This window comes from Parus major, chromosome 2, assembly GCF_001522545.3.
Source record: "Parus major isolate Abel chromosome 2, Parus_major1.1, whole genome shotgun sequence".
NCBI classification, from domain to species: domain Eukaryota; kingdom Metazoa; phylum Chordata; class Aves; order Passeriformes; family Paridae; genus Parus; species Parus major.
The window spans coordinates 46,671,558-46,697,648 of NC_031769.1; the positions used below are offsets into that span (position 1 = coordinate 46,671,558).

General features: G+C 42.7%; 2 protein-coding genes across 3 annotated transcripts in view; one reads left to right on the forward strand and one right to left on the reverse strand.

The window, feature by feature from the left end:
- ANLN (anillin actin binding protein) overlaps positions 1-3,446 on the forward strand; it is a 28,665-nt gene extending 25,219 nt beyond the window's left edge. For both annotated transcript variants that reach the window (XM_015618445.3, XM_015618446.3), the window contains one exon: positions 99-3,446. In XM_015618445.3, the coding sequence (XP_015473931.1) occupies positions 99-222 (124 nt within the window). In that variant the 3' untranslated portion in view covers positions 223-3,446. The remainder of the gene's footprint in view (positions 1-98) is intronic.
- Positions 3,447-4,470: 1,024 nt separating this feature from the next.
- The window catches only part of AOAH (acyloxyacyl hydrolase), a 73,094-nt gene continuing 51,473 nt past the window's right edge, over positions 4,471-26,091 (reverse strand). The window contains exons 15-22 of the mRNA XM_015618448.3: positions 25,803-25,839; positions 24,619-24,693; positions 19,254-19,426; positions 16,832-16,890; positions 16,692-16,751; positions 15,046-15,142; positions 11,427-11,503; positions 4,471-5,113 (exon numbers count right to left, since the gene is read on the reverse strand). Coding sequence (XP_015473934.1) covers positions 4,985-5,113; positions 11,427-11,503; positions 15,046-15,142; positions 16,692-16,751; positions 16,832-16,890; positions 19,254-19,426; positions 24,619-24,693; positions 25,803-25,839 — 707 coding nt within the window. The 3' untranslated portion in view covers positions 4,471-4,984. The remainder of the gene's footprint in view (positions 5,114-11,426; positions 11,504-15,045; positions 15,143-16,691; positions 16,752-16,831; positions 16,891-19,253; positions 19,427-24,618; positions 24,694-25,802; positions 25,840-26,091) is intronic.

Sequence of the window (26,091 nt, forward strand, 5' to 3'; positions counted from 1 at the left end):
AACCCTGCTATTTGGGCTTCTATGGTTGATCACCTTGACATTTGTCACAAAAACTAACTGGAGGTGGAGAATAATCCATGGGGTTCCTTGCCTTCTAGGAACTGGCTGTCTGCTGATACTAAAGAAGAGCGTAACCTTTGGATGCAAAAGCTCAACCAAGTCCTCATTGACCTTCGCATGTGGCAGCCTGATGCCTGCTACAAACCTACTGGAAAGCTTTAAACTCAGGAAGGGAGCTACACAAGAAAATAATTTAAATGAAAATGGGGGAAGTCTTCTGGGTCACTTATGCTTTAAGTTTGAGAGAGTATTTAACATTATACAGGACTATGTTATGCAGTATTTTTATTTCACTTAAAAAATTTTAAAACCTTTTTACTTCCTAGTTTTGAGTATGGTAGGAAGCAATTAGCTGTTTCTAAATGTGCTAAATATTTATATAACTCCTTTTTGGAAGTCTTCTAGCTAGGTGCATTCTCTTTTTCAAACAACTAAATTATTTCAGGAAATCTCACTTCAGGGCAGGAAGGGATGCACTAGCTAGTGAAAGAAAGCTTTCTAGATAACTCAGCTCCCTGAAAGAAGCAATAGTTCAAAATACTCTTAACAAGGATGCTGCTGAAGCACAGGATTTAATATTGTAGCATTTTTTGGGGTTCTTTTGTAATGATCAGGCACAGAAGTAGTTCATTTTACTCCACAACATATGCAGTATAGATAATTCTGCTTGTACAGCATCCTTGTGGTCAGAACAAAAGACATGCACAAAATATTCATACTACTTTTGCAATTTCTCATACAAACTAGTATGGATAGTGCATGGCATGTACACTATGTGATTTGCAGGTGTGGAATTACGTTTGCAGTATAATGCACTTTGATAGAAATGGAAGGTCTTGAATATTTTTGTTAGGACAAAAATAATCAAACAGAAAGATTTAGGTTTAGTGTTGTATACATCAGTATTTCCTGGGACTTGTGGTTTTTACAAGCGAGAATTCTCCATTTGAGAACCAGGAATAGGTTAATAGATTGTAATAGTGCCCTTTTTTGTGTTTTGTTTAATAATAAGACTTTACAAAGCTGCTATGTACCAACTAATACTCTGCTGGCTGAAAGAATGGGTCTTCCTTCCCTTGATAGACCTGTCCACAAATGCATATAAAAAGTACTTCAGACCCATCATGAAAATGGCAACATTTCTCAGCTAAAAGTTCTAGTTTTCACAGCTTTTCACTGAGTATATTGAAATACCAACTCATTACTTCACTTGGAATGCAGTAGTGGAAAACTTCAGATTGCTATTGCTGTTATATATTCACACTCAAAACACTAAATTCTGTTACCTTATACTGTTTTCATCCTGCCCCTTTTGTACTTGCTTTTAAATTTCATTTTATTTTCTGATGTCTTTATTTCCAAACTATGTATTGAGATTTATTTTATTCATTTAAAATAAAAAATAAAACCCTTCCTGCTTTTTTCATAATGTCATCTATGCACTTGAGTTACTAATTTGTAGGCTGAAGAAAAGCTGGACTCCACACAGTGTTTAAGGAGGGATGCTATTCTTTACATATATCCCAGAATTCCACTTGATAATGTGAATCCTTGGACTTCAGTAGCTAGCACTGAATTTTGTAGTGGGAGGCCAGATTGTCCCTGTGCAGCAGCTCATCAAATAGGAAGAGGAGAGATGGTTCTTTTTTGTTTTTTCCTTTCTGTGACAGAGACATGGCAGCAGAATAACACAATGTGGACAGTGCAAGAGCAAATTTCATCAGTGGATGCGTGGTAGGCTGTCTTCTTAAACTCCCAAGTGAGTGTTAAAAATCATTAAATTTTGAATTATGAAATAAGTCCACAGGAAGGTGTTAAGAACAGAATTGGATGATATTCAAAAGAATGTTTTTATTTAGGCTAATTGGACTATTATCCCTTGTAGAAACCAATCTGTGTTCATTGCCCAAGAAGTTCTCCTGATAAAGGAAAAGGTATAAAGGTGGTGGTGCTAAGTTAGAAAAGCTGACCTGTGTGGTGGCTTTAGGCACCAGCTGTGAGTGGTGAGGACATGGTGGCAGCCAGCAGAAGCATGGGATGCAAGCTTAGCAGGAAGCCTGTGCTTACAGCTTTCCTGGCTGGCCCTGCTGGTGCTGCCTCCTCCCCTCCTGTGCTCTTCTAAGGCTTTGCAGTGAAAGAGTTTGCAACGATGGTTACGTAGTTTTTCCATGTTTGGAGCAGATCCTTTGTGAGGAGGCCAGACTGTGTGAATTCAAATAGCTTCAGGTAGGTTTAGATGTTCTATACCTCAAAAAGAGTTCCTACTGTCCGATTTCAAGCACATTTTTTTTTGTAAAAAACGTTTGCCGAGTAACATAAAGAGAACCTTCTCATGTGTAGTGTGCTGGATCCAGCCAGTGACATAATCCCTCCTGTATTCATTCACATGCTCTGACTCTCCCCAGAAAAGACCTTGACAGACCATTTCTTCTAGAACTACATACTGCTAATAAACTTTGAATTGCATGGAATTGTAATTAGCTTTCCAAGAGCAACTTTTTTTCCCTTTTCCCTGTGCATTTTTCCCCTTCAATCAGAGCAGCAGGAGACAGTTAACCTAATGGAATAGACTAGAATTCATAGTTTGTCACTTAGCATAAGTAAGCTTTTTCAGCAGTGTTTTTTAAATATAGGACATGTATTTTTAGAGTGGTATGGGTAAGTGATTGATGGTTGGGGGTGCAGATCTTCAGCTGTTTTTTTGCATTTGAAATAATAGAGAGACATAGTGGTTGTAAAAGCTGATGGCTTAATAGTCCAAAAATTCATCTTTCTTTGCAGATAGATAGTTACTGCATTAGTTGCCTATCAGGTTTCTGCATGCAGCTATGTTTGGAGGTGCAGAGCTCACCTTGAAGCACAAGGGCATGTGGCTTTGGGTAGTGTGCCTTCAGCCAGGGGCAAACCCATTCCTTGGTGTCCTGCAGAGACTGTATCCAGCACGGAGCAACTGTACTGGGCAAACCTTTGTAAAGGCTTTGCTTTGGGATTCAGCTATGGAGGTTTTAGGTTGTCTTTGAAAAGATATTCTAATTTTATAAGAAACCTTTTTTTCCCCATTGTTCAGAAATTCAAGGAGTTTGCAAGTAAGAAAGTCTGTAAGAGAAAAACGCATTGCTCTGGGCAATGAAGCTTACTTTAGATGAGGAAATTTCAGTTTTACTACTTTGTAAAACTCCTAATTGGTGTTATTAAATCCCAGCCTCAAATGAAATACAACAATTTGCAAAGAAATTGCCTTGAAAATTAGGCTTCCAAACATGACTCCCTTCCCCCTTTTAATTGCTACATTTCTGTATGTTCATGTAGAGAAAATAATCTGATATTCTGTAATTATTGCCTGTGCTTTACTTGGGCTGTAATAAAAATATGTGGATGCACTTGTATCTGTCTTTGTGTTGTATTTAATGAAAGATAAGAGTCCTGAATAAGTAATACAGAAATAGGAGGTGCTTTACCTGGTCATGGAACGTTATGTGGTTTGAAGATAAGTTCTACAGGAAGCAGGGAGATTTCCTTCTAATGCTAAACAGTCTTCCCCAGGCATGCCTCTCTGGAGTTCAAACTATTCCTTGGGAGACTGGATATTTTGGTAAAATCTAAATGCCTTGAATGAATTGGGGCCTTATTAACAAGTATCATTCAATTAAGGAATGTATTCCCTTTTGGTTTCCTAAAGTAGGTGACTTGAATATTTACTTAAGTGTTAGCAGTCATCCCAAAGGAATTTCTATCTTAATTTCTATCTTAACATCTTAATAAGAGACCCAGCAGTGACTGTACTCGATAAAAAGAATCAGGATCTAGGAAAGCAATGATACATGCTTCAATCAAAATAGTATTAGCCAAGTCATCCCCTGCCTGTTCAAAATACTGAGTGGGTGTGTGTCCTACAGCCAGGCCTTGTCCTTGGGTTTGGGCCACAGCCCAAGTGCTGCCTTGTGTGTGACAGAGCCTTGGGCAAGGGCAGTGCTCAGAACAAGGAGCAGAGCTTTGGGCTGCTGGGGTGGGTTTTAGTCATGTCATGTTAATGCTTGCTATTTACCAGATCATTTCCACCCATAATTAATGCCATTTTATGCCCTCTGATCCCTCCACCTCCAGCAAGGTTGTGAGTAGGGCTGTCTCTAATTTTTAAATATTTCTTTATTTTGCTAAGGGCATTGAACAAGCTGGTAAAAAACCAGGAATTCTCAATCTTCAAGTCTGCCTATGAAGTAAGGGTTGCTCAGTATTTTCAGTGATTCCCTCAGCCATGCCTGTAAAAGGCATAGGACTGTCCATATTATATTTCTTAGGAAGCAAAAAAAGCAAAAACAGGTTGAAAAAGCAACCTGCTTTAAATACATGAAGTGTTGTCAACTTAATATCTTATTAATGAAGGAAGAGAACCTGTGCTCAGTCAGCCTGTGCTGATGTTCCCAGGCACATCAAAATTGTAGTGCCTTGTTACTCCTGGCACACTTTAATAAGCAAATAGCAGCTAAATAATGTATTGACAGTCAAGGCAATTACATACAGAAAATTTATAGCAAGATAATGAGTTTGGGGGTCCCCCCCCTCCTTTTGGGATTAGATTAACTGTTGAAACAGTACAAATAGCCTAGAAATGTTCTCTAGAAGGAAAAAAATTGATAGGTGTATGAGTTTGCTATATATGGAAAAAAGAAATGTGGATTTTCAGACTGGTACAATAAATGGTCTAGCTGGCAGCTAACCTTTGATTTTTATTTTTGTAGCTCCACAGAAAAAGCATAGCCTACTTGTGCAGATGAGATACAAGCTGAAAAGAATGCTCTTGAGTTATATCCACTGCTACTGGCTCTAATAACTTCCCCTCCTCCCTTTTTTGTGTGTGTCTTTAATAATCTTGACTCGTGGAAGTGCCTCTGTAAATCGCGTGAGGATTCCAGCAGTTTGGAAGTCAGTGTCCACCTTGATCTTTGAATATGGCTTCAATCTGATCATTGAATGGATTCTCCTTGCCAAGCACTTGAGGCCACTCGTGTAGTGCCTTCTGCCAGGTAATTCCTGTTCCAAGGGCTGCAGCAATCTGCAAACCACAAATATTATTATATTATTATTGGTTTCTTGTGCCTTTGTAATATGGTCACTTCATGCCAGAGTTTAGAAGACCCCAGCATAAGGCAGACTGCCCAGTATAATCATGTGATGGACTGTAACCTCTAACCAAAGGAAGTACCCCATTCCAGCTGCTCTAGCAGGGCAAAATATTCTCAACAATAAAAATAGGGTGGGGGCCATATATCTGCAACTCCCTGACCCATCATTTGATAATGATAGTCTGTCTCCAGACACTTCCAGATGCCTATGGTGTCTAGCCCATAAACTGCTATTTAAAAGCCCTGAAGTCTGATTTTTTTTTTTTTCCTCCTGTGAAACATTTTGAAAGTATGTCAAAAGCACTGCCTGGGTATAATGCATAAAACTGGCAAGTCCAAAGGAATTCATGCTCCCAAATGCCTTTGGTACTTCTAATAAATGTTCTCTGTGCTCTCCTGGGAGGAAACCACAGGTGCTGAGGAAAAAGAGGCCCAATTATTTCTAGTTTCATAACTAACTGTGTCTGATGCTCTAAGTTTGCACCTGCTACTGGGTTGCCTTCAGAGTTTTTTTCCCAGGAGACCTGCAGAAATGGTAGAATAGCTTTTCTCCTCAATATCAGTCTCCTTCCAGCTTTCACAGAGCTTTTTGCCCTAGAAATTATGTACCAAAGAGAAATTTTATCTGCTGTATTGCCAGGGCAAAAAACATTAGTGGTAGCAGAAGGGGACAGCGAGAAAAGCCTGAGTCTCCCTTACCCAAGTTTTTTCACCCTTCTAAGGCAGTTTTATTTTACTCCTGACCTGCAGTGATATTTGGCCTATATGGGAACTTTATTTTCAACCCAAACTTTTCAACACACTGAAATTATGAGGTTTAAATAAGGCTAACAAAGGCTTTTTTTTTAAAGGCCAAGGTGGGTTTATGAAATCAAATTATTTGAGTACTGTTGCTTTGGAGTTTGGGAAGATACTGGAGCCTGTGGTGAATTTTTATGTGCTATGCTTTTAATACTGTGCTTGAAAAGAAGCTCTAACTATGGCCTGGAAGAAAAAAAAAATTCTTTTATTTAAGGGCTCATGTACAAAGAGTAACATTTGTGGGGCGGAGGCTCTTAGGCTCTGGTCACTCAAAGTTTGTTAAGCTAATGAAGGAATTGGGACAGGGAAGAGGGACAGTAGAGATTTGTTCATTAGAGGGTTTTCTCCTGGTTGCAGTTTCTATTGTGAACAAATGTTATTCTGGGACACCCTATGGCAGCCAGGGGGCTGAGACCCATCCCTGCCAAGAGTGGTCCATTCTGGCATGGTGGTCTCCAAACCTCCTTCACAATGCTCCCTAAGCCTTCCCTGTGTTTTTTAGCGGGATAAATGGGGTTGGTTTAAAAAATCCAATTGTCTTTGCATGGTACACCCTTTGCAAAGGTATCCCTGGAGGTATGCTCTACAGTGTTCAGACTACTGCTGACTCTAATTTAAGGTATATGTGCTTAGACTGCCCTAAATTGAATTAAGTTCTGCGCACACATAATTTCTTGACGTCCCGATGATTTCAATAATTAATTCTGGATGAGTAGTTTAGCACAGAGAAAAGTTTGTGACTCTGGAAATTGCTTTCTTGCAGGTCTTTTTTAAATTCCAGACTTCTTGCACTTTGAGACGTGGTATAATTTTTATAAGCTTTGCATTTATTTTTTTTGTTGTGAAAATGACAACCTCTAAGCAAGTTTTTATAAGGGAATATTACCCATTCCTAACAGAGCTCTGGTTGACTGCAACTGGGAGGCAGCTGTGGTTTTTCAGCAGCTTCTGGCTATCTGTTTTCTCCTTCTGCACCAAACAGGTGATAGGCACGATTCTCAGTGAACTGTAAATACCCAACTCATCTGATATGCGTCACTTCAGCTTTCCCTCTATTTCTGGCTGGAACGTGCTTTGCTATGACTTGAGGAAGAAAAAGGGAGAAGCTAATCACACTCAAGCTGTGCTTTCCTGCCTGTACATAAACATTAAGAGTCTTCCAAGCATCTCAGGTTCCAGTTTGTGATGCTCAGGGCTTTTGCATTCTCCCTGGAAACATCGTAAAAGCAAGAAGTGAAGCCATTTATGCAGGATCCTGTTGAAATGCATGGCTCTGTCATCCAAACAAAGCAATCGACTGTTCTAGAGGGAAGTGGTGTCCTTGAAGCCATCTGGCATTCACAAGGATTTGCAGTAAAATTTTGTAGTAAGGAGGAGATGCTGAAGAAAATCTCTGGGCTCCCTCTATAGTCACTGAGAAGAGAAAGTCAGATTTTTTTCCAAGGACAGCCAAGCTGGACTTTGGGGAATGGTGTCTCAAAAACATCTCTAGAGGGAACTTGGGAGGACTGAGTGAATCACTTTGCTTTTAGGTGTTAAAAGTAAATAGTGTGAATTTCCTCCACCTCCATCCTGAGCTGTGTGTTTTGGAAAAAACTTTGTGGAGGCAAATTTTAGCTTTGAAATTTTACTGGAATGCAGCTATGCCAAACATGAGTGTTTTGTTTGCTCCCTCCTGTTTTCCAACTTAAAAAAACCTCAAAAACATGCAGGAAGACCCTTTTCCCCTAGGAAATTTACAGGAAGGGAATGTAATGTAGAGCTGTCCCTAATTTTTAAATATTTCTTTATTTTGCTAAGAGCATTGAATAAAAACACAGGAATTCTCCATCTTCAAGTCTGCTCAACAAATCAGTTCTTGTTATTTATCCCATCCTTCACAATTTTTTCATATAAAATATTGCCTGGAGTGGAAACCATGTGGGCTAGTTTTTCCAGCCTGGGTGCCTTTCTCCAATCCATGAAAAACTGCATTAGCTCTGATGGGACAGGCAAGTGGGGCCTTTTTTTTTATTTTCTTTTCCTTCTCCTTGCAAGGTATGCAAGCTTTAATTAGAATGGTTCAATTCCCTCCCACACCCCTCCAGAATGTCTGGACCTCTAGAATCATGGATATACATGCTGACACCTGATTCTGCCATGTTTATACCAGTAGACAAATTATTATTTTAAAATTAATTAAAGACACAATGGATGAACAGGATGTAAAATTTGGGTGCTGACAACAGACACCAGCTTATCCTGCCCATGGCTGTACCGCAGTGATTAGGGATCACCTAGTGATCACTTTTGCCAGCTCAGCCTTGGGTTGAAAGAGACACAGAAAGCGGTTCCTTCATCCCAAACTTCAAAATTTCTTTGTATTGAAGGAAAGAGATAAGATGTTTCTGCTTTCCTTGGAGCGCTTCTCAATCCAAGAATTTGGAAATATTTGTCAGGTGCTTCGATATCTACAGAGGGAAAATTCAGCAGAAAGGCCCTGGCTGGGTATCTTATCTGTTGTATTTATCAAGCTGCCTGTGAGGTGTGGGGAATAGCTGCAGGGATGGAAGTAAGAGCCTCTGTTCACTTGACAAAGCTGCATGGAATCAATCCTCTCCCGCTAGGCACCTCTATGTGCTACAAAAACCATACCTGGCCAGAGGCATTCATGTCAGGAGAAAGTAAAACTTTAAATAAAACTTGTATGAGGAGTGAGTGAATTGTATGTCATCTTCCTTAAGAATACTCTAAAATAGCAGTTTCTGCTTACACTTCCCCTTCTATTTATTAAGAGAGTCACTCTTTTGGGGCAGAATGCTATGTCTCAGTCCAAAAAGTAGAAGTTTGGTAACAGACTTCTCTAACAGGAAAAGAAAAATGGATTTACAATGGTGGATGTTTGGATAAGGCTAATTAATAAATCCTAGGAGGACAATAACTCACTTGAAGTGAGGCATATCTACAGCTGGCACCTTGACTGTAAGGGAAAATGTACCTATAAAAGCATTAACGTCATCCTAACAGCAGGAGGGAGAGATCATAACCACTGCAGGATGCCAGGTCCAGAGGGAGTGAAATATGGCAGTGCTTGACTGCATCCTGTAGCTCAGCACTCTGGGGGCTGCAAGCAGGTTTGCAGCTGCCCTTCAATGTCCTTTTGTAATTTTCTTGTGGCTTTGGAAGGATCCTGTTAAGAAAAATATTTGCTGCCTTCAACTCTGTGCTACCTTGCAGCTGCTGTTGGGATACAGGATGTGGGCAGGAGGCTGGATGAAAAGCCGTGATATGACAAGCCTGGCTCCCACTGTGGCCTGGTGCTGGGGGTTATAAGAAACCTCAGGCCAGCCTCAGGCCAGGGAAAGAAAGGAAAATAATGCAAAGAAAATGCAAAAGTTTCCATTACACTCCAGACTTCATATTGCAGCTTCCCCAGATGGCAGGGTTGGGAATGGGGTTTGTTTCATCACTGTTTTCACTCTCATTTCATTTGCCAGGTTTTCTCTAATTGCTTCCTTGCAAAAGGCCTGCAGCAAAAAATCAAGGCACACTTTCTCCACATCCCCAGGCTGTGAGTTCACACAGCTGTCTCCTGGTACTTGTATGGTAGACAGGCAGGAATTTCTGCTATGTAGGAGTCCCTCTTCGAACAGGAGGATCTTTTAATTTGGCAAGGCTAAGCAAGGCACTGTATCGCCCTGAGTGACTAACATGGGTGCAAAAGATAGCACCTAAAGCATCTATTTTGCCTTTGGACTTCCCCCTGCAGGTCTCCCCTAGCTTAACTGACAGCACAGGCAATGGAGAAGCTGCTGAAATGCTGGAATCCATCAGTGCTTGTAACTCACTCCTGCTGAAGTGCTTCTCCTCTGAGTGCTCTGTCCCAGCGTGGGAAGCAGCATCACCTTGGGTTATATGGAGGTGGGGTTGTGGGACTCAATGCATGCAGGACATCATCTCACAACATAAAACTGGCCCATAAAATCCCCCCATGATTCTGAGCTGGGGGAGCTACCAAGTGGCCTTGACAGTGGCTGGGCAGTGTAGTGGGGTTTGCTTGCAAAGGAGACTGACTGCTCTGCACGTGTGTTTGAATTTCAGGTAGTGTATAGAAAACCAACTGGCTTTGTTTGCAGCTGACTGCAGAACATGGTCTCTCTATGTGTTTTACAGGGTCAGGAAAAAACTAATTTGAATCGAGCATGGTGGGAACCAGCCAACTTCACACTAGGCTATCAAACCCAAGCAAAGACTTACAGTGGAGCAGCTGGTGCTCCTTCCCTTTTGTTTATTTCTGCAATAAACAGACCATAAACCTTCTCCTGCCACCTGTCCTAGGAGGCTAAGCAAGCAAGTGAAAATGTAACAATATGTAGATGCTGAGCATAACCAATTTAAATTAATAACTTCAAAAAGGATCTTTGTTCCAGACTATGACAGGCAAACCTCGGAAGCTGCAGGGTCAGGTCAGGGCTGGAGGGGGCCTGTCTGATTTCTGCAGTGCTGCCCTACTGTCCTGATCCTGAGAAACTCCCACAGGTGTTTGAGCAGGCAGCTGGCCAGCCTAAGTGGCAAGGATGAATTTTTGTGCATTAAGACCTGTTTGGTCACAATACTGGTCAGTGAGGGGAAGAGGCAGAAGACCTTGCAGGAGTCAGAGCAGAGTGCAGCCATCAGAAATATTGGAGATATCGGCTCTGGGGCTACAGTCATCATTTAGCCATCATTTAGATTGGCCAAAGAAGGCACTCAGGCTTGTATCAGCAGTGGTGTGGCCAGCAAGGCCAGGGCAGTGATTATCAGTGTACTCAACATTCGTGAGGCTGCACCTCAAAGCCAGTGGTCAGTTTTGGGCCCCTCTCCACAAGAAAAACATTGAGGTGCTGGAGCTTGTCCAGAGAAGAGCAACAGAGCCAGGGAACATTTTGGAGCACAAGATTTATTGAGGAGCAGCTAAGGGAATGGAAGTTTTTTACCCTGGAAAAAAGGAGGCTGAGGTGAGATCTTAGTGCTCCCTACAACCTAAAAAGATGCTGTGATGAAGTGGGGGTTGGTTTCTTCTAACATGAAACAACTAATAGGACACGAGGAAATGGCCTCCAACTGCACCAGAGAGGGGTTAGAGATTGGTTATTAGGAAAAATGTTTTCAGGGAAAGGGTTGCCAAGCATTGGAACAGGCTGCCAAGGGAAGTGGATGCATCACAATCCCTGGAGGTATTTAACACATGCTGCTTAGGACAGGGTTTACTGGTAGACTTGGCAGTGTTATAATGCTTGGCCTCAGTGATCTTAGAGGTCTTTCAAACCTACATGATTCCATGACTCTGTCCCCTTTAAAACAGACAGATTCCCCAAATCTGCATCCCTGCAGCGTGCCAGCTGGGGCAGCAGTAGGCACCGGAATCCCACATGCTCCCGCATCCCCCGTGCTCCCACCCATCTCCTGGGCTCGGGTTTTTACCTGGCTGGGGTGGAAGCCATCGACTGGTTCGATCAGCTGCCAGGGCTCACCTCCCATCTTGCGCCACTCCTCGGCCGCTGCAAAGAGCACAAGAGAGGGGTTTATCACCAGTGAAATGCACGGAGACTCACCCCCAGGGATGTACCTCCCTCCTCCCCAAAGCACACGACTGCTCTGCGTGAAGATGATGATAATTCACATAGAGTTGTCAGAGCCAATAGTGTGTACAAGCCCCTCTCCTTGGGGCAGTATTTAAGCCTTTATTGTTCTTTTTTTTCCTCTGCGATATTTATGCAAGGAAGTGCTTTGAACATAAATGATCGTAAAACAATTCACTTTCCCTCCCAACTAAGATGGATGCTGTAGCAAGTAAAGTTGTAAATTATTTAATACTGATTGAATTGTGCATTTCCCATCTTCAGCAGTGCAAAAGAAAAAGTAGAGATAAAGAAAACCGCTTTTTAGAGAAAGAGAAGGTAACAGAATATTCACACAGGCTGAAGTCTGCATGAACAGACTGTCATTTTTGGTTACTTATCTTCCAAGTGGTCTTTTTCAACTCCAACAAAATAACCTTTTGAATTACATAAGCATGACATTCAATGCAAATGATGCTGTGCTGTAAGCCCTGGAGCCATTAGAGAAGTAAAAAGCTTTCTCTCTTCAAAAGGACTGCAGAGCGATCAAACATGGGACTAGTGGATATGGCATTAACAGACTGTAAATTCAATAATTCCTTTCATAATGACAGATTAAGAATTCTTAATAGCATTATGCAAGCATCCTGTCAGGAGGAAAGTGTTCTCCATTCAAGCAGCACAGTTTGATCCGGTCCCACTGCTGATTTTTGGACCCTGGCTATTGTGTCAAAAAGCGATGTCTGGGTCCCCATGCTAACTTTAATTCACAGAAAGGTGATATTCCCGCTTTGACTATAGAAACCCACTTGTGATGCTTCAGGAAGTGCCCAAAGTAACCTGTTTCAAGACATGGAACTTGTAGGTTTGTTTCAAATTTACAATATTTTGGGCATAACACATATTTACCTTAGATTGCCCCATGCACTGCACATATAGATGCAGAGAGAATTTACCTAACCCATTATATATGATATTGTACATGGAGTAGAAGGCTGTGTACTGTGTTTCACTTTGTAGAGAGACTACTGTTACAGTGCCAGAAACAGTAGAGGATGAAGTAAGATATATAAAATTTGTATCAAGGTAGGTCAATTTACACTATTATACCTCCAAAAATCCTAGAGCAGTTGAGATCTAGGATGCTCACCAGCTGAGTATGTCCAGAGTTTATCTTAGAAATGCCTTGGCTGGACTAGACTAGAGTTTGCTCCCATGCACACCAAGGAAAAGGCATAAAAAGCAACCCCTATCCCCTCTTTATTGCACTGCATCACAAAGGAACCACTAATTTCTTCAGTCAAGGTCAGCATGTGAACTTGAGTGTCCACCTAAATAGAATAAATGGTAATATACTCAAATTTTACTCGGAGGAAGCTGGGACCTGCTATGTACATATATATGCCCAGGCCAGGCTGAAATCAATGTACTCAGTGTGTAACCGCTGTTAAATATTTGATGTCTGGAGAGTTTAGGGGAGGATTTGCTGCTTGCCTCAGAAAGAGACCAGAAAAGTAGGTCAGCAGCCTTAGCTGGCTTTTGAGCACACTCTCGATCTGACAGCTTTCCTGATGGCAAGCTCCAATCCTTGGCTCTAGGGCGGCAGGAAATTTTGCAAAGTGTCTTTCAAAGCTGATGTTTGTATATGCATATGTGATTTTGTTTACTTCATTTATTTAACACGATGTAATCAAGAACAGCAAATTATATTAAGATGTTTCCTTTTGTGAAAGCAAATAAATTAACTAAAGTTAGTAATTTAACTTATTAAAGTAATTTGCCTACCCAGCAGGTAGTTCATTCCGAATCCTAATGACTTGTTAAATATTAAGTAGCTGAGGCAAAAGCCATCAGGAGACTTGGACACCCTTGAAACTCTGTGCTACGAGAATGCACTTGACAGCAGAGCCCACCTCTCTGACAGAAACTTTTGGACAGAAAGCCTGCCTCTCCCATCCTCACTTCTTTACCTCCTCCTCCTCCTCCATATGGTGTTCGTGAGACCCAGAACCATCTTCCTGAATTGGGTCATGTAGGATAAAGTAAGTTTATGAATTTTGATAGGATTTGGCTGCAAAACGAGATTTTTTTTTTTAATAATCTTAGGTGCCATGGCAGCTTTGTGCTTTCAAGGACAGCCAAGCGCTAATGGGGAGAAGCATTAGAGAAGTACACTTTAAAGTATTGACAGGGTGCTTCTGTCCCTTTGTGGCTTTGGATTTAGATGTCTGCATGCTGGGATTTAAAATATAGTCCTCAGACAAAAATTTTTCAATAAGGACCGCATGGAACTACCTCTCTATGTAAATATAAAAACAAGGAAATGCAGATCAAGCCTTTTTCCTTATTATTATATACTATTTTTTGAATGTAAACATTCAGGCTATCTGGTAGAGACCCCAGAATGGCAAGGGCTGGAGCTCCTGCCCCATGAACGGAGGCTGAGGGACAGGGATGGTCCATTCCAGGGAAGAGCCTGGGGAAGACAATTAAGATGGGGCCAGTGCACACAATTAAAAACAGTGCATACTGGAGGGGGAGAGACTAGTTGTAAAATGGGAGATTCAGGCTGGATATAGAAATAAAAAGCTGTTTTCCTACTTTCCCATCTCTGTCTAACTACTTGAAATATGTTACCCTCATCTCATGCTGATCCTTATTATTAAAGACTGTGTTTCTCCTTGTGATGAATCCAAGCTGATGCTGGGTGTTGCCTCAAGGTGGACCCCTGTGCATCTTGCAGGGCAAGCAGAGCAGAGAGGGATTCAGGGAATTCAGGGACCGTCCCCAGCCCCACAGGGACACTGTTCACACTCATGCATAGCGACAAAAGTTTTCTGGATGTTTTAATTTATTTTTATGTGTCAGTTTCAGAAGAAAGTGATCTAGGTAATGCACTTACCTAATGTCACTAAAGATCACAGAAGGACAAGTTTTGTAAGCTCTTCAAGTCAAAAGTTACAGTAGTATGTAGGTGTTTAAAGAAACACAGGAAAGATGCCAGTTCTTCCTGGGAGAAGTGCTTCTACTTTTGGGAACAGTGAGAGGGTGGCTGTGTTATTGAGGCAGGAAAATGGCTGATGGAAGACTTCCTTCCCAAGGCACTGCTCTCCTCCCAGAGGAGGGAGCATGGAGCCCAGTCAGTGATGAAGTAAACTACATCTCATGAAGACTGCTTTGACCACTGCAGGTATGCATCTGCAGCCTAGATAACCCACTATAAAAGCAATGTTCAAAAATAAACCCAAATCTTACAGACCAATATGGTTTGCACTGAAAGGTGCCAGGTTACCCAAACCATGGAAGCCAGGAGAAGCTGGAATTAAGGATACCTCCTTGGCCACAGCCCTGACAGCAGGTCATCTAGGCTGGCTGACTTTACTGCCCTTCTCCTGGTACAGAGCCAAAATATGAGGAGCATATCAGCAGGCCAGAACTTGAGTAAATGCTCTGTGAGAAAGACAGGGCAAAAAACAACTTACTTTGTCTCAGCGGGAAATCCATGTAGAAAATATCAAAGCTGGCAAATTTCTCAGATCTTGCTATTTCTTTCAGGACGTTGGAAAGTTGTAACGCTCTCTGCAAAAATTAAACAATTTAATGACTGTTCATTGCTATTCATGTTGTTGCTTTGCATGGATTCAGCTTTTGTCACTGATATGCAGGCAGGAACTTGAAAGCTAATGTTGCCCTTTCAGCTGGGGGACCAGAAGTGAAATGGGGCTCCTCATCAGAACATGGGCTTGCACGAGCATCACCAGCCTTTGGACTACCCAGCTCATCCCCACAGGTTGCACTGAGGCCTCAGCTGATTTCATAAATTTATTACAACATATGCTTATTTCACTGCAGACCTCTTTTAGTAGTGTCCCTACCCTAATATAAATATTCTAAGTTTCTTGCTTTTGGAGCTCTTTCTTAAAGAAACACAAAACTTTCCTACAAGAGAAATGTCCTCTTTTCCTATTATCCTTGCCACCACTAAGTTGGGGGTGATAGTGCTTATCTATGCAGACCAAATTCCACCCTTACTTTCAGAAGAGTAAATTACCACCATTGAGCGTCTGCCTAACTGATACATCCAGTGTAATTTCTGCAGCCATAACAGAGATCATGATCTCCTAAATATTTAAATTGTGCAGTTTGGATAATAACATAGACAATTAGTTTCAGACAGGGGCTCAGGATGATTAATTCATACCCTGCAGACATACGCATTGTTCATGGACAGAAGTTACATGTACTCTATGTTCCGTATTGTTGGTATGAATATATAAGCTGAAATCCTGCAAAGATTTAGGAATGTGCTTAATGTCTGTCTGTGAAGTCAAGAGGGACAGGGCATAAAATGAAATACCTGTGTAAGCTTTGGTGAAATTAAGGTCATATTTTGTTGTTTAATGAAGGCAAACATTAATACAACCATACACAGAGACAAGACCTTTGACAATATTTGGTTACTGGCTCCTTTTACATGGCTGTAAGAGACTGCTGGGATTAAAAATCAGCTTGTACCATAAGAAAATAAGTGGCTGGTATTATGTGTCATTCACTTCTGAGCCAGATTTTTAGGGTGAGTTTTAAGACGTCTCTGTTCTGTCTGTTCCCGTTCCTGCACTGAGCCTGGATGCTCGCTGGTCACACCATCTGGTGATTAAGTCCACAGAAATGTGTCTGAGGAAGATTAGCACAAATCCCAAATGAAAACAGGGTAAGGCTCTTGCTCTCAGGACCTGATCCCACAGCCAGAAAAATCTGTGCAGCTGGCTTGTCATACCAACAGCTAACTTGACTCATAAGCCTTTTCTTTCTTATCAGGTACATTTTCTTCTTAAAGAACATGAACCTGAACAGTTTTGTCTTGGAGAGATCACATCCCTTGAGCATAAATTTGGGTAGCTGAGAGGTTGTAACAGGAATACCTTTACAAATCCCTTAACTTGAGCATGCTGCCTCCCAGAGCCTGAGAGGCATTTGAAAGAATAATATTTCCACAACTTCCCCTCGCCTTTGGAAGGAAAAAACTGTTCTGACGTCTTGCCTTTGAGGCAGTTGGGCTTCTCTGCTCAGACAGAGGGCAGAGTGTCTGAGCACTGGGGTGGTCTCATTGCACTCCACTGAGACTTACCTCTGAGGTCAGATTCCTGAGGGTCTCATTGGGGGTCAGCCAGCCGCTGCAGGGGCTCACCTGGGGAGGCATGAGGAGAGGGGCTTTAGCAGCAGACCAAGATGAAAGGGGGGCTCCTGAGCTACAGCTGCAGACCTTACCTGGAGGCAGTCGAGGAAAGAGTAGAGTTGACTGTATGTGACATCCTTGTTCAGTTGTCCTGCAAAACACAGAGAGAGAAATATCAAGTGCCCGATGGCCAAATGTGACTTCATTCTGCACGTCTGTGCATTCCCATGCCTTACACCCCTGGGTGGCAAGAGGCACCCCAAGACCCCCACCATACTCCCTACCCCCAGGGTACCCTCCCACCACCAGACCAGGGGTGCAACAGAGGTGCCAGCATCAAGGCATCCTTCCTGCTACGGTGCCCATGTCCCCACAGCATGCAGAGCCCCACAGCTGCTTCTCCCACATCCCTCTCCTGCCTTTCATAGGTCTCACATGTGGGGTTAGTCATCACAGCCAATGCCACCCTCCAAAGTGCATGACTGATATTTTCCCATTAACCTGTCTCTCACCCGCCAAAGAAATGCAGGGTTTACAAAGCTGAAGGGTGCCTGTACACACTGACTTTCCCATTTACTTTGCAGAGGTTGGCCTTAAAAGGGAGAAACAATTTTGCTGTCATGGAGGGAAGTGGATATGCTTGTGTGGGTGAGGAAATTCAAGCACCAAGTCAAACATCCAGCTAACATTCCCTAAAACTTACAGTGCTATGCAGTCGTCTGGCTTGCTGAGAATCTCAATCTTTTTGCTTCTTTAGTAACTACAACTAAGATGGCAATTAAATGGCCACATTTTTTTTTGTATTGGTTGTCCTATTGTTTGTACTACACTGGTCATCTCATCAGGCTTTGATGCTTTTGCAATACTGAAATAGGAATTTCTTATTGCTGTTTTTAGGAACTGTGAAGTATAATCTCTCCCAGGTGAAATGGGCTTCTCAGGTTGCTTTGCAGTGGCTCCCTGATAGAGATGTGTTTCCTGCCTGTTACACAGCTTCCCATCACCCAGCAGCAGTTCCAGCTGCCCAGGAAGCAAAAGATGGAGAGTTCAAAGATCTAGGAACACTTCTGGCCATTTGGATGTTCCAGATGCCTTTAAGCTTGAAGCATCAGGCCCTGGGATGGTCTGTTGTAGGGACCAGGGATTTGACAGAAAGACAGACTGATGTCTGGTCACGGCTGACTGGCAGCCAAATGGGGAAACCTGCTCACTGTTGGAGGATGTGCCAGAAGGGATCCCTTGCTGCAAAACGTGTTGCTTAGGATTAATTGGGTCCCTCCAAGGCAAATCAGCCCCTCTGAAAATTTTCCAACTGATCCTATAGTTAATCACTCCTGATTTGGCTACGTGTTGTCTGTGATAATTAGACACCTAGTTAGAGGAACTGTTGCTGTGATAAACATGCACTCAAGGGAAGAAATGGGTTCACGTGACTAAAAATTAATTATGTCAGGTTTCCCCTGCCCTGAAAGGGGTAAGATTTTTATCTTTTTTTATTTTCTTCCCCCTCCCCACCACATTGGTGCTAGTATAGTGATTAGGAGAGAAAAATACAGGAATAGAAATGGGAAAGCTGTGGGCCCATTGGTAATTACTAGGGAACCTTGGGGAAACCACAGCACAGCTGCAAGCTGTCTTACCCAGTGGTTGCCAAAATCATCTGAAGTTGCAATCTACCATTTTAATGATGTGATTTAGCTTCTCTCTTTCTTTGCTGGCGAGAACTGTTATGACAACAACTTCATGCTTGTCAGATGCAAAAAAGATTATTTTACTCAAATACAAGTAAGTACATGCTTTTGGTCTAGAAAGCCCAGGAGTGAGTGGTCTGTTAATGGTCTCAGAGGTACTGTGTCATTCACACCCTGAGATGACAGGCTCCCAAAGGCAGCCTCAAAAATCTCTGAAAAAAGTGCCCCAAAGCACTTTACACTCTGAGGGAATGTCCCAAAACATGCCTGCACACAGTATAAGGTTTCAATCATCACATACAGGTAGTTTAGGAGGTTCCAGGCACACGGTACTGGCAGAAAATGTATTTATCTAATATCAGAAAATTCTTTTGCAACCCTCTGACTTAATCTTCTGCCTTGGTCCATATTCAGTTTTATTACAACATCCACTAGTCAGCGAGCACAAACCAAATGCCCACCTCTACCCATGACAACAATCAGGATGAAGTGCAGGCAGGCCAGTCACAATTTTGGGCCAAAACTGAGGTAGAACAGCTTGTGTACTCCACCACAACATGTGGTGGAGTGGCTTGGAGCTGGGTGGGTATGCCTGGTTGCAGAGCCAGGCAGAATAGGGGTGTAAGCTGTCCTGCACTGGGGGCGGTAAGAGCTGTTGTTCTTACTTCTGCAGCACAGCCAATATCTACCTCTTAGTTCTCAGGTCTCCTCCACTCTGTCAGGTTTGCTTGAAGTCATCAATAGATGCATAGACTTTTTAGGGAGAGACAGCAACATAAATGGGTAGACAACCAGGAAGAACCCCACAACACCTCAAATTTACCTAGAGGGTGGTATCTGTTGTGCAGGTTATCCCAGAGGAAGCGACCGTCTACCAAGCCTGTTAAAATCACATGGCTGCCATTTGGAAGATGGGAGTCCAGGTATCGCAGAGCTTGCACCACATTGGAGTGCATTTCCTTGGGTGTGGTCATGTGGGCCAGCGTGTCACGTTCCCTGAAGAAGAGGATGCCAATAGGACATTGTGTCAGGAATACTATGTCCCCAAAAGGGCGCTGAAACAGTGTCATTTTCTCTGTTTGCTGCTCTTCCACACTAAGTCAGCTGAATAAAACATTAGAAAAATGCTGTGATGTCTCCCACTTGTCATTGCCAAAATAAGATGAGATATAAAAACCTCCATCCTCAGTGTACCCCATCTCTGCTAAAAACAGACGAGTGAATCCCTTTTTTATAGAGTGGAGTCCTTTTGTGGGTTAATCCCAGTGGGCAGCTAAGCATCACACTGCTCCTCACCTGCTTTCCTTCCTTCCCTTCCTCCCCAGTGAGACAGGGGAAGAAGAGAAAGTAAAAGCAAGAAAACTTGGGGGTCAAGGTAGAAAACCAAACCAAAACAGTTATTGTTCAATAAGTGAAGAAGAAGTAGAAGAGAGAAAGCAAAAAAAGAAGTGATGCAATACCAAGCCCTCATCACAGCTGGGTGAAAGTAGGACTTTTCCCATGGGTTCCTGTGCATATCTTGCCTTCAACATACTCTTTGATTATGCAAGGTAGGAATATCTAAGGTAGCTTTGTCTCTCACATATCCCACACCTCTTTCTACAGTTCTCCAGAAGGGCAGGAGAGGGGTCTGGACAAACATGTGAGCTTAGAGAGAGGTGATACCTAAGATTAAAATAGTCCATTGGGGTACTGAACCTGTGTCAGAGTTCCACATGGACTGAATTCCCACATTTTGTGATTCATTGTCAAGCGTGAACCTCTTCAAGCCAGATTTCCCAGCTCAGGTTTATCCTTCCCCTCGTATTTAGCTGTAAATGCTGCAGGAGTGTGGGGGGAAATTAAATCCTAAAGTTGAAATACATTTCAATTTATATAAGAAAAACAAACAAGCAAAACCACCCCAGGCTGCCTGGAGAACACTGCTCTAGTTATGTTATTATAGCAACCACTTTATTACAGAAAAAGCATTTGCACACTCTCCCGCCTGAGAGCTGTTGCTGAGCTCTCATGGTGCACGTGCCAGCAGGGTCTGACAGCAGCAGGGGGAACACATCCCTGAGAAGGCTGTCCCATCCCATCAAGAGAGGATCCATCCACCTTGGGAAGCAGGGTCCTGGGACAGTTTTCATTCTGTCTTGGTGGTGTAATAACCCCCTTCAACACTATAGTTTGGGGATGGTGTGGCTGGACAGTGCCCAGGCAGAAAGAGACCTGGGGGTGCTGGTGACAGCAGCTGGACATGAGCCAGCAGTGTGTCCTGGGGGCCAAGAAGGCCAATGGCCCCTGGTCTGGATCAGGAATAGTGTGGCCAGCAGGAGCAGGGAGGTCATTCTTCCCCTGCACTTGGCACTGGTGAGGCCACACCTGGAGTTCTGTGTCCAGTTCTGGGCCCTCAGTTCAGGAAGGACATTGAGACACTTGAGCATGTCCAGAGGAGACAACGAGGCTGGTGAGGGGCTTGGAACACAAACCCTGTGAGGAATGGCTGAGGGAGCTGGGGTTGTTTAGCCTGGAGAAAAGGAGACTCAGGGGTGACCTTATCACTCTTCACAGCTTCCTGAAAGGTGTCTGTAGTCAGGTGGGGCTGGTCTCTTTCTCCAGGCAACAGCTGACAGAAACGAGAGGACACAGCCTTAAGCTGTGCCAAGGGAAATTTAGGATGGATATCAGGAAAAAGTGTTTTTGAGAAAGGGTAATAAAGTATTGCAATGATTTTCCTGGGGAGGTGGTGGAGTCACCATCCCTGGATGTGTTTACAAAGACTGGATGTGGCACTCGGTGCCATGGTTTAGTTGAGGTTTTAGGGCTGGGTTGGACTCGGTAATCTTGAAGATCTCTTCCAACCTAGTCATTCTGTGATTCTGTGTGGCTCAGCTGACCAAGGTGTTCAGAGAAAAAGGTCAAGAAGAAAGATAGTGGATATCCTTCTGAGCAAGAAGGTTGCACTAATGACTACCCTCAATAATTTTTCAGTGTTTCTCATATTTTGTCCTCTTACTTGTGCTCTTTGCTTGTAGAAAAGCAATCACCTTAGATGCCAGAAGCTCCATCCATGACCTTTCCTAAAGAAAGTACTTTCATCTCTTTCTTGGCTTCCTAGGGGTAAGAGAAGGGCAAACTTGATGCTTGCAGTGTTGAGCAAGCTGCTGGTGAATTGGGTCAGATTCCTTGTCAGTGAACACCACAGAAGCAGGAGTTTTCCAAGGCATTGTTGTTCTCTCTCAAGGTAAATGTTTGAATTCAGAGGGAGGGAGTGGGTTCTGAGTCCTGTGTGGGAGAACCATGTTCCCTTAGAAGGATTTGGGATTCTTCAGTGAGCTGCATTTTGCACACAAAATAATAATTGGGTGAGTTTCCTGGGCCCAGAAATTTATCTTAATGCAGTATGTGCTGCTGAAGTGCTTGAGACTTTCTAGCAGGGAGAACTGAAAAACAGCATTAGGATTCAGGTTTATACTTGTGACAGCCACCAAATCAAGCTACTTTTGAGATAAGACTGTGGATTTGCTGTGAAATTACTTCATTTCACCTACAGGTGTTGCAGCACTTGATTTCAAAATACTGGTCTGATGTAAGGCCTCTGCTGCAAGTAAACATGTCAGCATAAGCCCAAATTAATATGACATTCATAATTCCACTTTCTCTTGTCATGCAGTATTGAAGTCATGCAGGTATGCCAGTGTATTTCTTCACATTTCCTTTCTGTGCCAGGCTATGAAATAAAATCCAAATGAGAAGAAGGCAACCTTGTAGGCCCATTTGATTTTGGCTCTGCCATACGGACTCTGAGGTGCCTGGGTGAGCACCAGGGCCTGTAGTGGTACCCTCACCTCATTCCCTGGGCTTGCTGCACAGGGCTGCTCTGCCCAGGCATGAGGGCCAGGGGTGTTGCCTGCTCACACACTATTTTTAGGGCCAGAGGGGTGCAGCAGCTCTTTGGTGCTGATAGCTGTACAATAAAGGGGCATTATGCTCTTGCTGGCACTGGTGTCACTCTGTACAGGGTCCTGTCACGGTGGGTTGCTGCTCACCCTGCTTTGCTGCTGCCACCTTGCTGTTTGCTGCAGATGTCATAAGTGCAGGTCTGTGAAGGAGAGGCTGGAGAAATGGCGCCATACCCAAAATGCAACTAATATTTGCAATAACTACAGCATCTGAGACTTCTGGTGCTCATTATTTTCTCGTCTGGTTTTTAGTTTTTTTGGGTTTTTTTGTTCTAGGTCTTTGTATACCATATTTACACCTCAGTGGGCTGAAAGATACCATTGCCATCTGTCTTTATTTTTCTAAGCCCCCTGTTTGGACACCACAGTATGGAGACAACTGGGAATGTGTAACACAGGCTGCCAATTTCATTATCTTTTCCCTCTACAAACATCCACATTACTCATTGCCCCTCTCTTTGCACTGGGATGAAGTACCTGCATTTTAACAATGCTTTGGGAAGAGCTGTGTCTCCAGAATGCTCAGCACACCACCCTCTTTTGAAGCCAAAATCAAAAAAAGGATAAGGCCAGGAAGGCTATATTACTGCAGTTTAAAGCTGTCCTTGAAGAGGGTTTTATTTGCTAAGCCCTAGGCTTGAAGTCAAGCCCATTGGGTGCTCTGCATCCTCTGTAACCTCTGTAGATGCATCAGAGCCAGGGCAACCACGCAACAACTGGACACTGGAAAAAACCTCTCTCCACTGTCCATCCCCCTCAATGGAAACAGCATGATGCTACAGAAGCTGTGGCATCTTTCCTTGCAGGAGTCACAGGGATCACTACAGCCTGATAGCCTCTTTTGATGCTGTGAATGTTTTGGAAGAAAACAGACAGAAAACAGCAGTGAGAATTGGAGCAGACAAAAGTGTCTCTGCCAGACAGTGAATGCTGGGATAAAAAGACATCAGAGTTTCAAGCAAGCATTAAATACTGTTCTGGAAGGTTTTGGAATATACAAATGGGTGAGGCAAGATCAAAAATGGATTAAATTTCTGGAAAATTTATTTTTACTTCAGATGAGTAGAAAGCAGTGTTAGAGGCAGGGTACGCAAAAGGAATAGCCTGCAGAATGAGGAATGGAACAAAAGAAAGGACCTAAAAGGTGCCCCTGTGGCCCCACTTCTGCCACAGCTGAGGGTTCACAGGTTCTCACAGTGCAAAGGAAAGGCCTGCCTTTCCTCATCTGGTGCACAACACCTGGCAAAGTTTCAACCCATGAACCTCCTGTTAAGCAGTTTTAGTACACCAAACTTTTCATGACCACATCTGAGAGCCTGCATATAGCTCCCACTTCATTATACAGTCTGCAGGTGAGAATTTTCAAAACCTTTGGAAGGAAACTTAGCTGAGTGCACAGCATTTATTAGAGTGCTTTGAAAGTCTCTGTGTAAGTAAGATCGATTTCTTCTACGTACAAGAAAAGCTAAAGATTGACCATGATGAAAAGAAAGTTGCACTAGCAACAGCTCTTGGACCTCCTACAAAACCAAAACTGCAGGATGGAAGTGCTGTGCACTGGCCTGGTTGCAAGGTGTTTCCTGCCTTCCCACTACCAGGAGGAAGGGAAGCATCCAGCTCATGACCTCTTGGTGTCCCTGTGAGCATTGTTAATGGGTGATACCAGAACTCTTAGTTTTGAAGACTTCAGTTCATTCTCCTGCAGAGCTTATGATGTGAATAAAGCCATAAAGACAAAACAACTCATCAGGAGAACACAGCAAAGAGTGCAGGAAGCAGAGGCAGGGTGAAAATGGACCTTAACAGGGGATTATGTTGTTTTACTTCAGAAATGATGAACCAGTCGTGTTCTCCCTCCTGAGAGGAGGTGGCACACTGGATAAGATGGATATACATGTTTTTAAACAGTCTTTTCCCCCTCCTGTTGTTATTATTAATTTCCTCTGCTAAGTTAGAAATAATTACTTCAGACATACCACTGGTCATTTTATGACTGGCTTATAGAAGAAAGAAAGAAATAAATGCAAGCTCCAAATGAGGACTGGTAGGTGCCTATGAAAATACAGGTAAGTAAACAACAAGTATTTTCAGCAGAAAATTTAGAAAGAAGGACCCATAGCAAAGAACAGTGCCATCATGGAGAAGCACAAAGCAGGGAGACACAAATGTCCAGACAGTCAGCAGTACCCTAAAGAAGTCAAATTGATGCTACTATAAATGTTAATTTAGTTTACAGCTTACCCGTTGCAGACATCATTCCCAATTGTAGCGTAGACAACTATGGCTGGATTGTCCAGCAGCTGGTTTCTGGCCAAACTAAAAGATAAATATGGAGCTGTATTAACAGGAAAATATACTCTCAGTGACTGAATCACACACCATGCTTGTGTGAGATCACATTTGGAAGTATCCTGGTTGGATATGGCCAATACTCAAATGACTGTGCTCTTATGTTTGAGAGAGGTGTTCAGGTTTGTTTGGTTTTTGGTTTTGGGGCTTTTTTTGGTGTTTGGGTTGGATTTTTTTTTCATTTTATTATTTTTGTTTGTTTGTTTGGGTAGTTATTTTTTTCACTCCAGTTTTACATTTTAGTAAAGTGTCTTAAATGAAGTTCTTTTCCACTTCTCCCTTTCACTGCTCATGCACTTGTCTTTTTCACTGTTTTTCCTGCTGTCTTTCCATTTTCTTTGTACTATTCAGAAGCCAGATCAAATAGTTTCACTTTGGGGCAAAGACGTGAATCAAGATGGGAATTTTTTAATCAGAGATGGGAGAGGAAGACTAGGTGTGGCTGGCAACTAAATATATGTGTAGAATTGAACTCAAGAACAAACCAGGATGTGGTTTGAAACTCAGTGCTAGAGGGCAAGGATTCATTACTACTTTTTCGGGAGGAGAGAAAAAGAAAACCTTTAGGACACAAACTATATCAGTGTCAAGCAAACTAAATGAAACCCAGCTGACCCACAACCCACCCAAATTCATCTGAAAAGGAGAGGTGCAGCCTCTTACTACCCAGTAGCTGTTCAGTGATACCCATATGGAAATAACAGTGGACCTGCCCATGTCTATCTACATTGCTACATGCAGTTAAGGGGACCCAACACAGAGATTTATGGAAAGGCTTAATCTCTTCCCTAAAATCACTGGAAATACTCTGCTGCCTTAACAGAGCCGAGTTCAAGGCCCTGGAGATGGTGATATCACATTTAAACTCAGTTTATTAATCTTCTGTTTATTAATGTTTATACTAGAGAAGAAAGAGCCAGCACTTCAGAGCACACTGGTCAAAGGAAGCTGTGCTTTTCAGAACACTCATGGATAATATAATCATTACAGTGCTTTGCTTGTTTCTGTCAAAGAGGTAGAACTTTATCAGTGCTCCTGTACCTCCAGTTAGCTCTTGAATCCCGTTAAACACTCACCTTTTTATTAGAGAGAGGAGGTTTGCTGAAGAACCACCTGATCACACACAGGGGGAACAAGAGAAATAGTACAACATTATTATAGTGGCAAAAACCCCATGAATGCAAAACCAAATTTCATTGCACATTTCCAAGAATGTAGAAGCACTAAAAGTAAAAATGGAGCAACAGTTCATCTCTGTAACCATTTTAGGTGTTGGCACTAAGAAGTAAAGCTATATCCAGAGAGCTGCTGCTTTCTTATCTGAATTGCACACTTCAGCCTGTAGAAAATCAAATACTTTTAAGT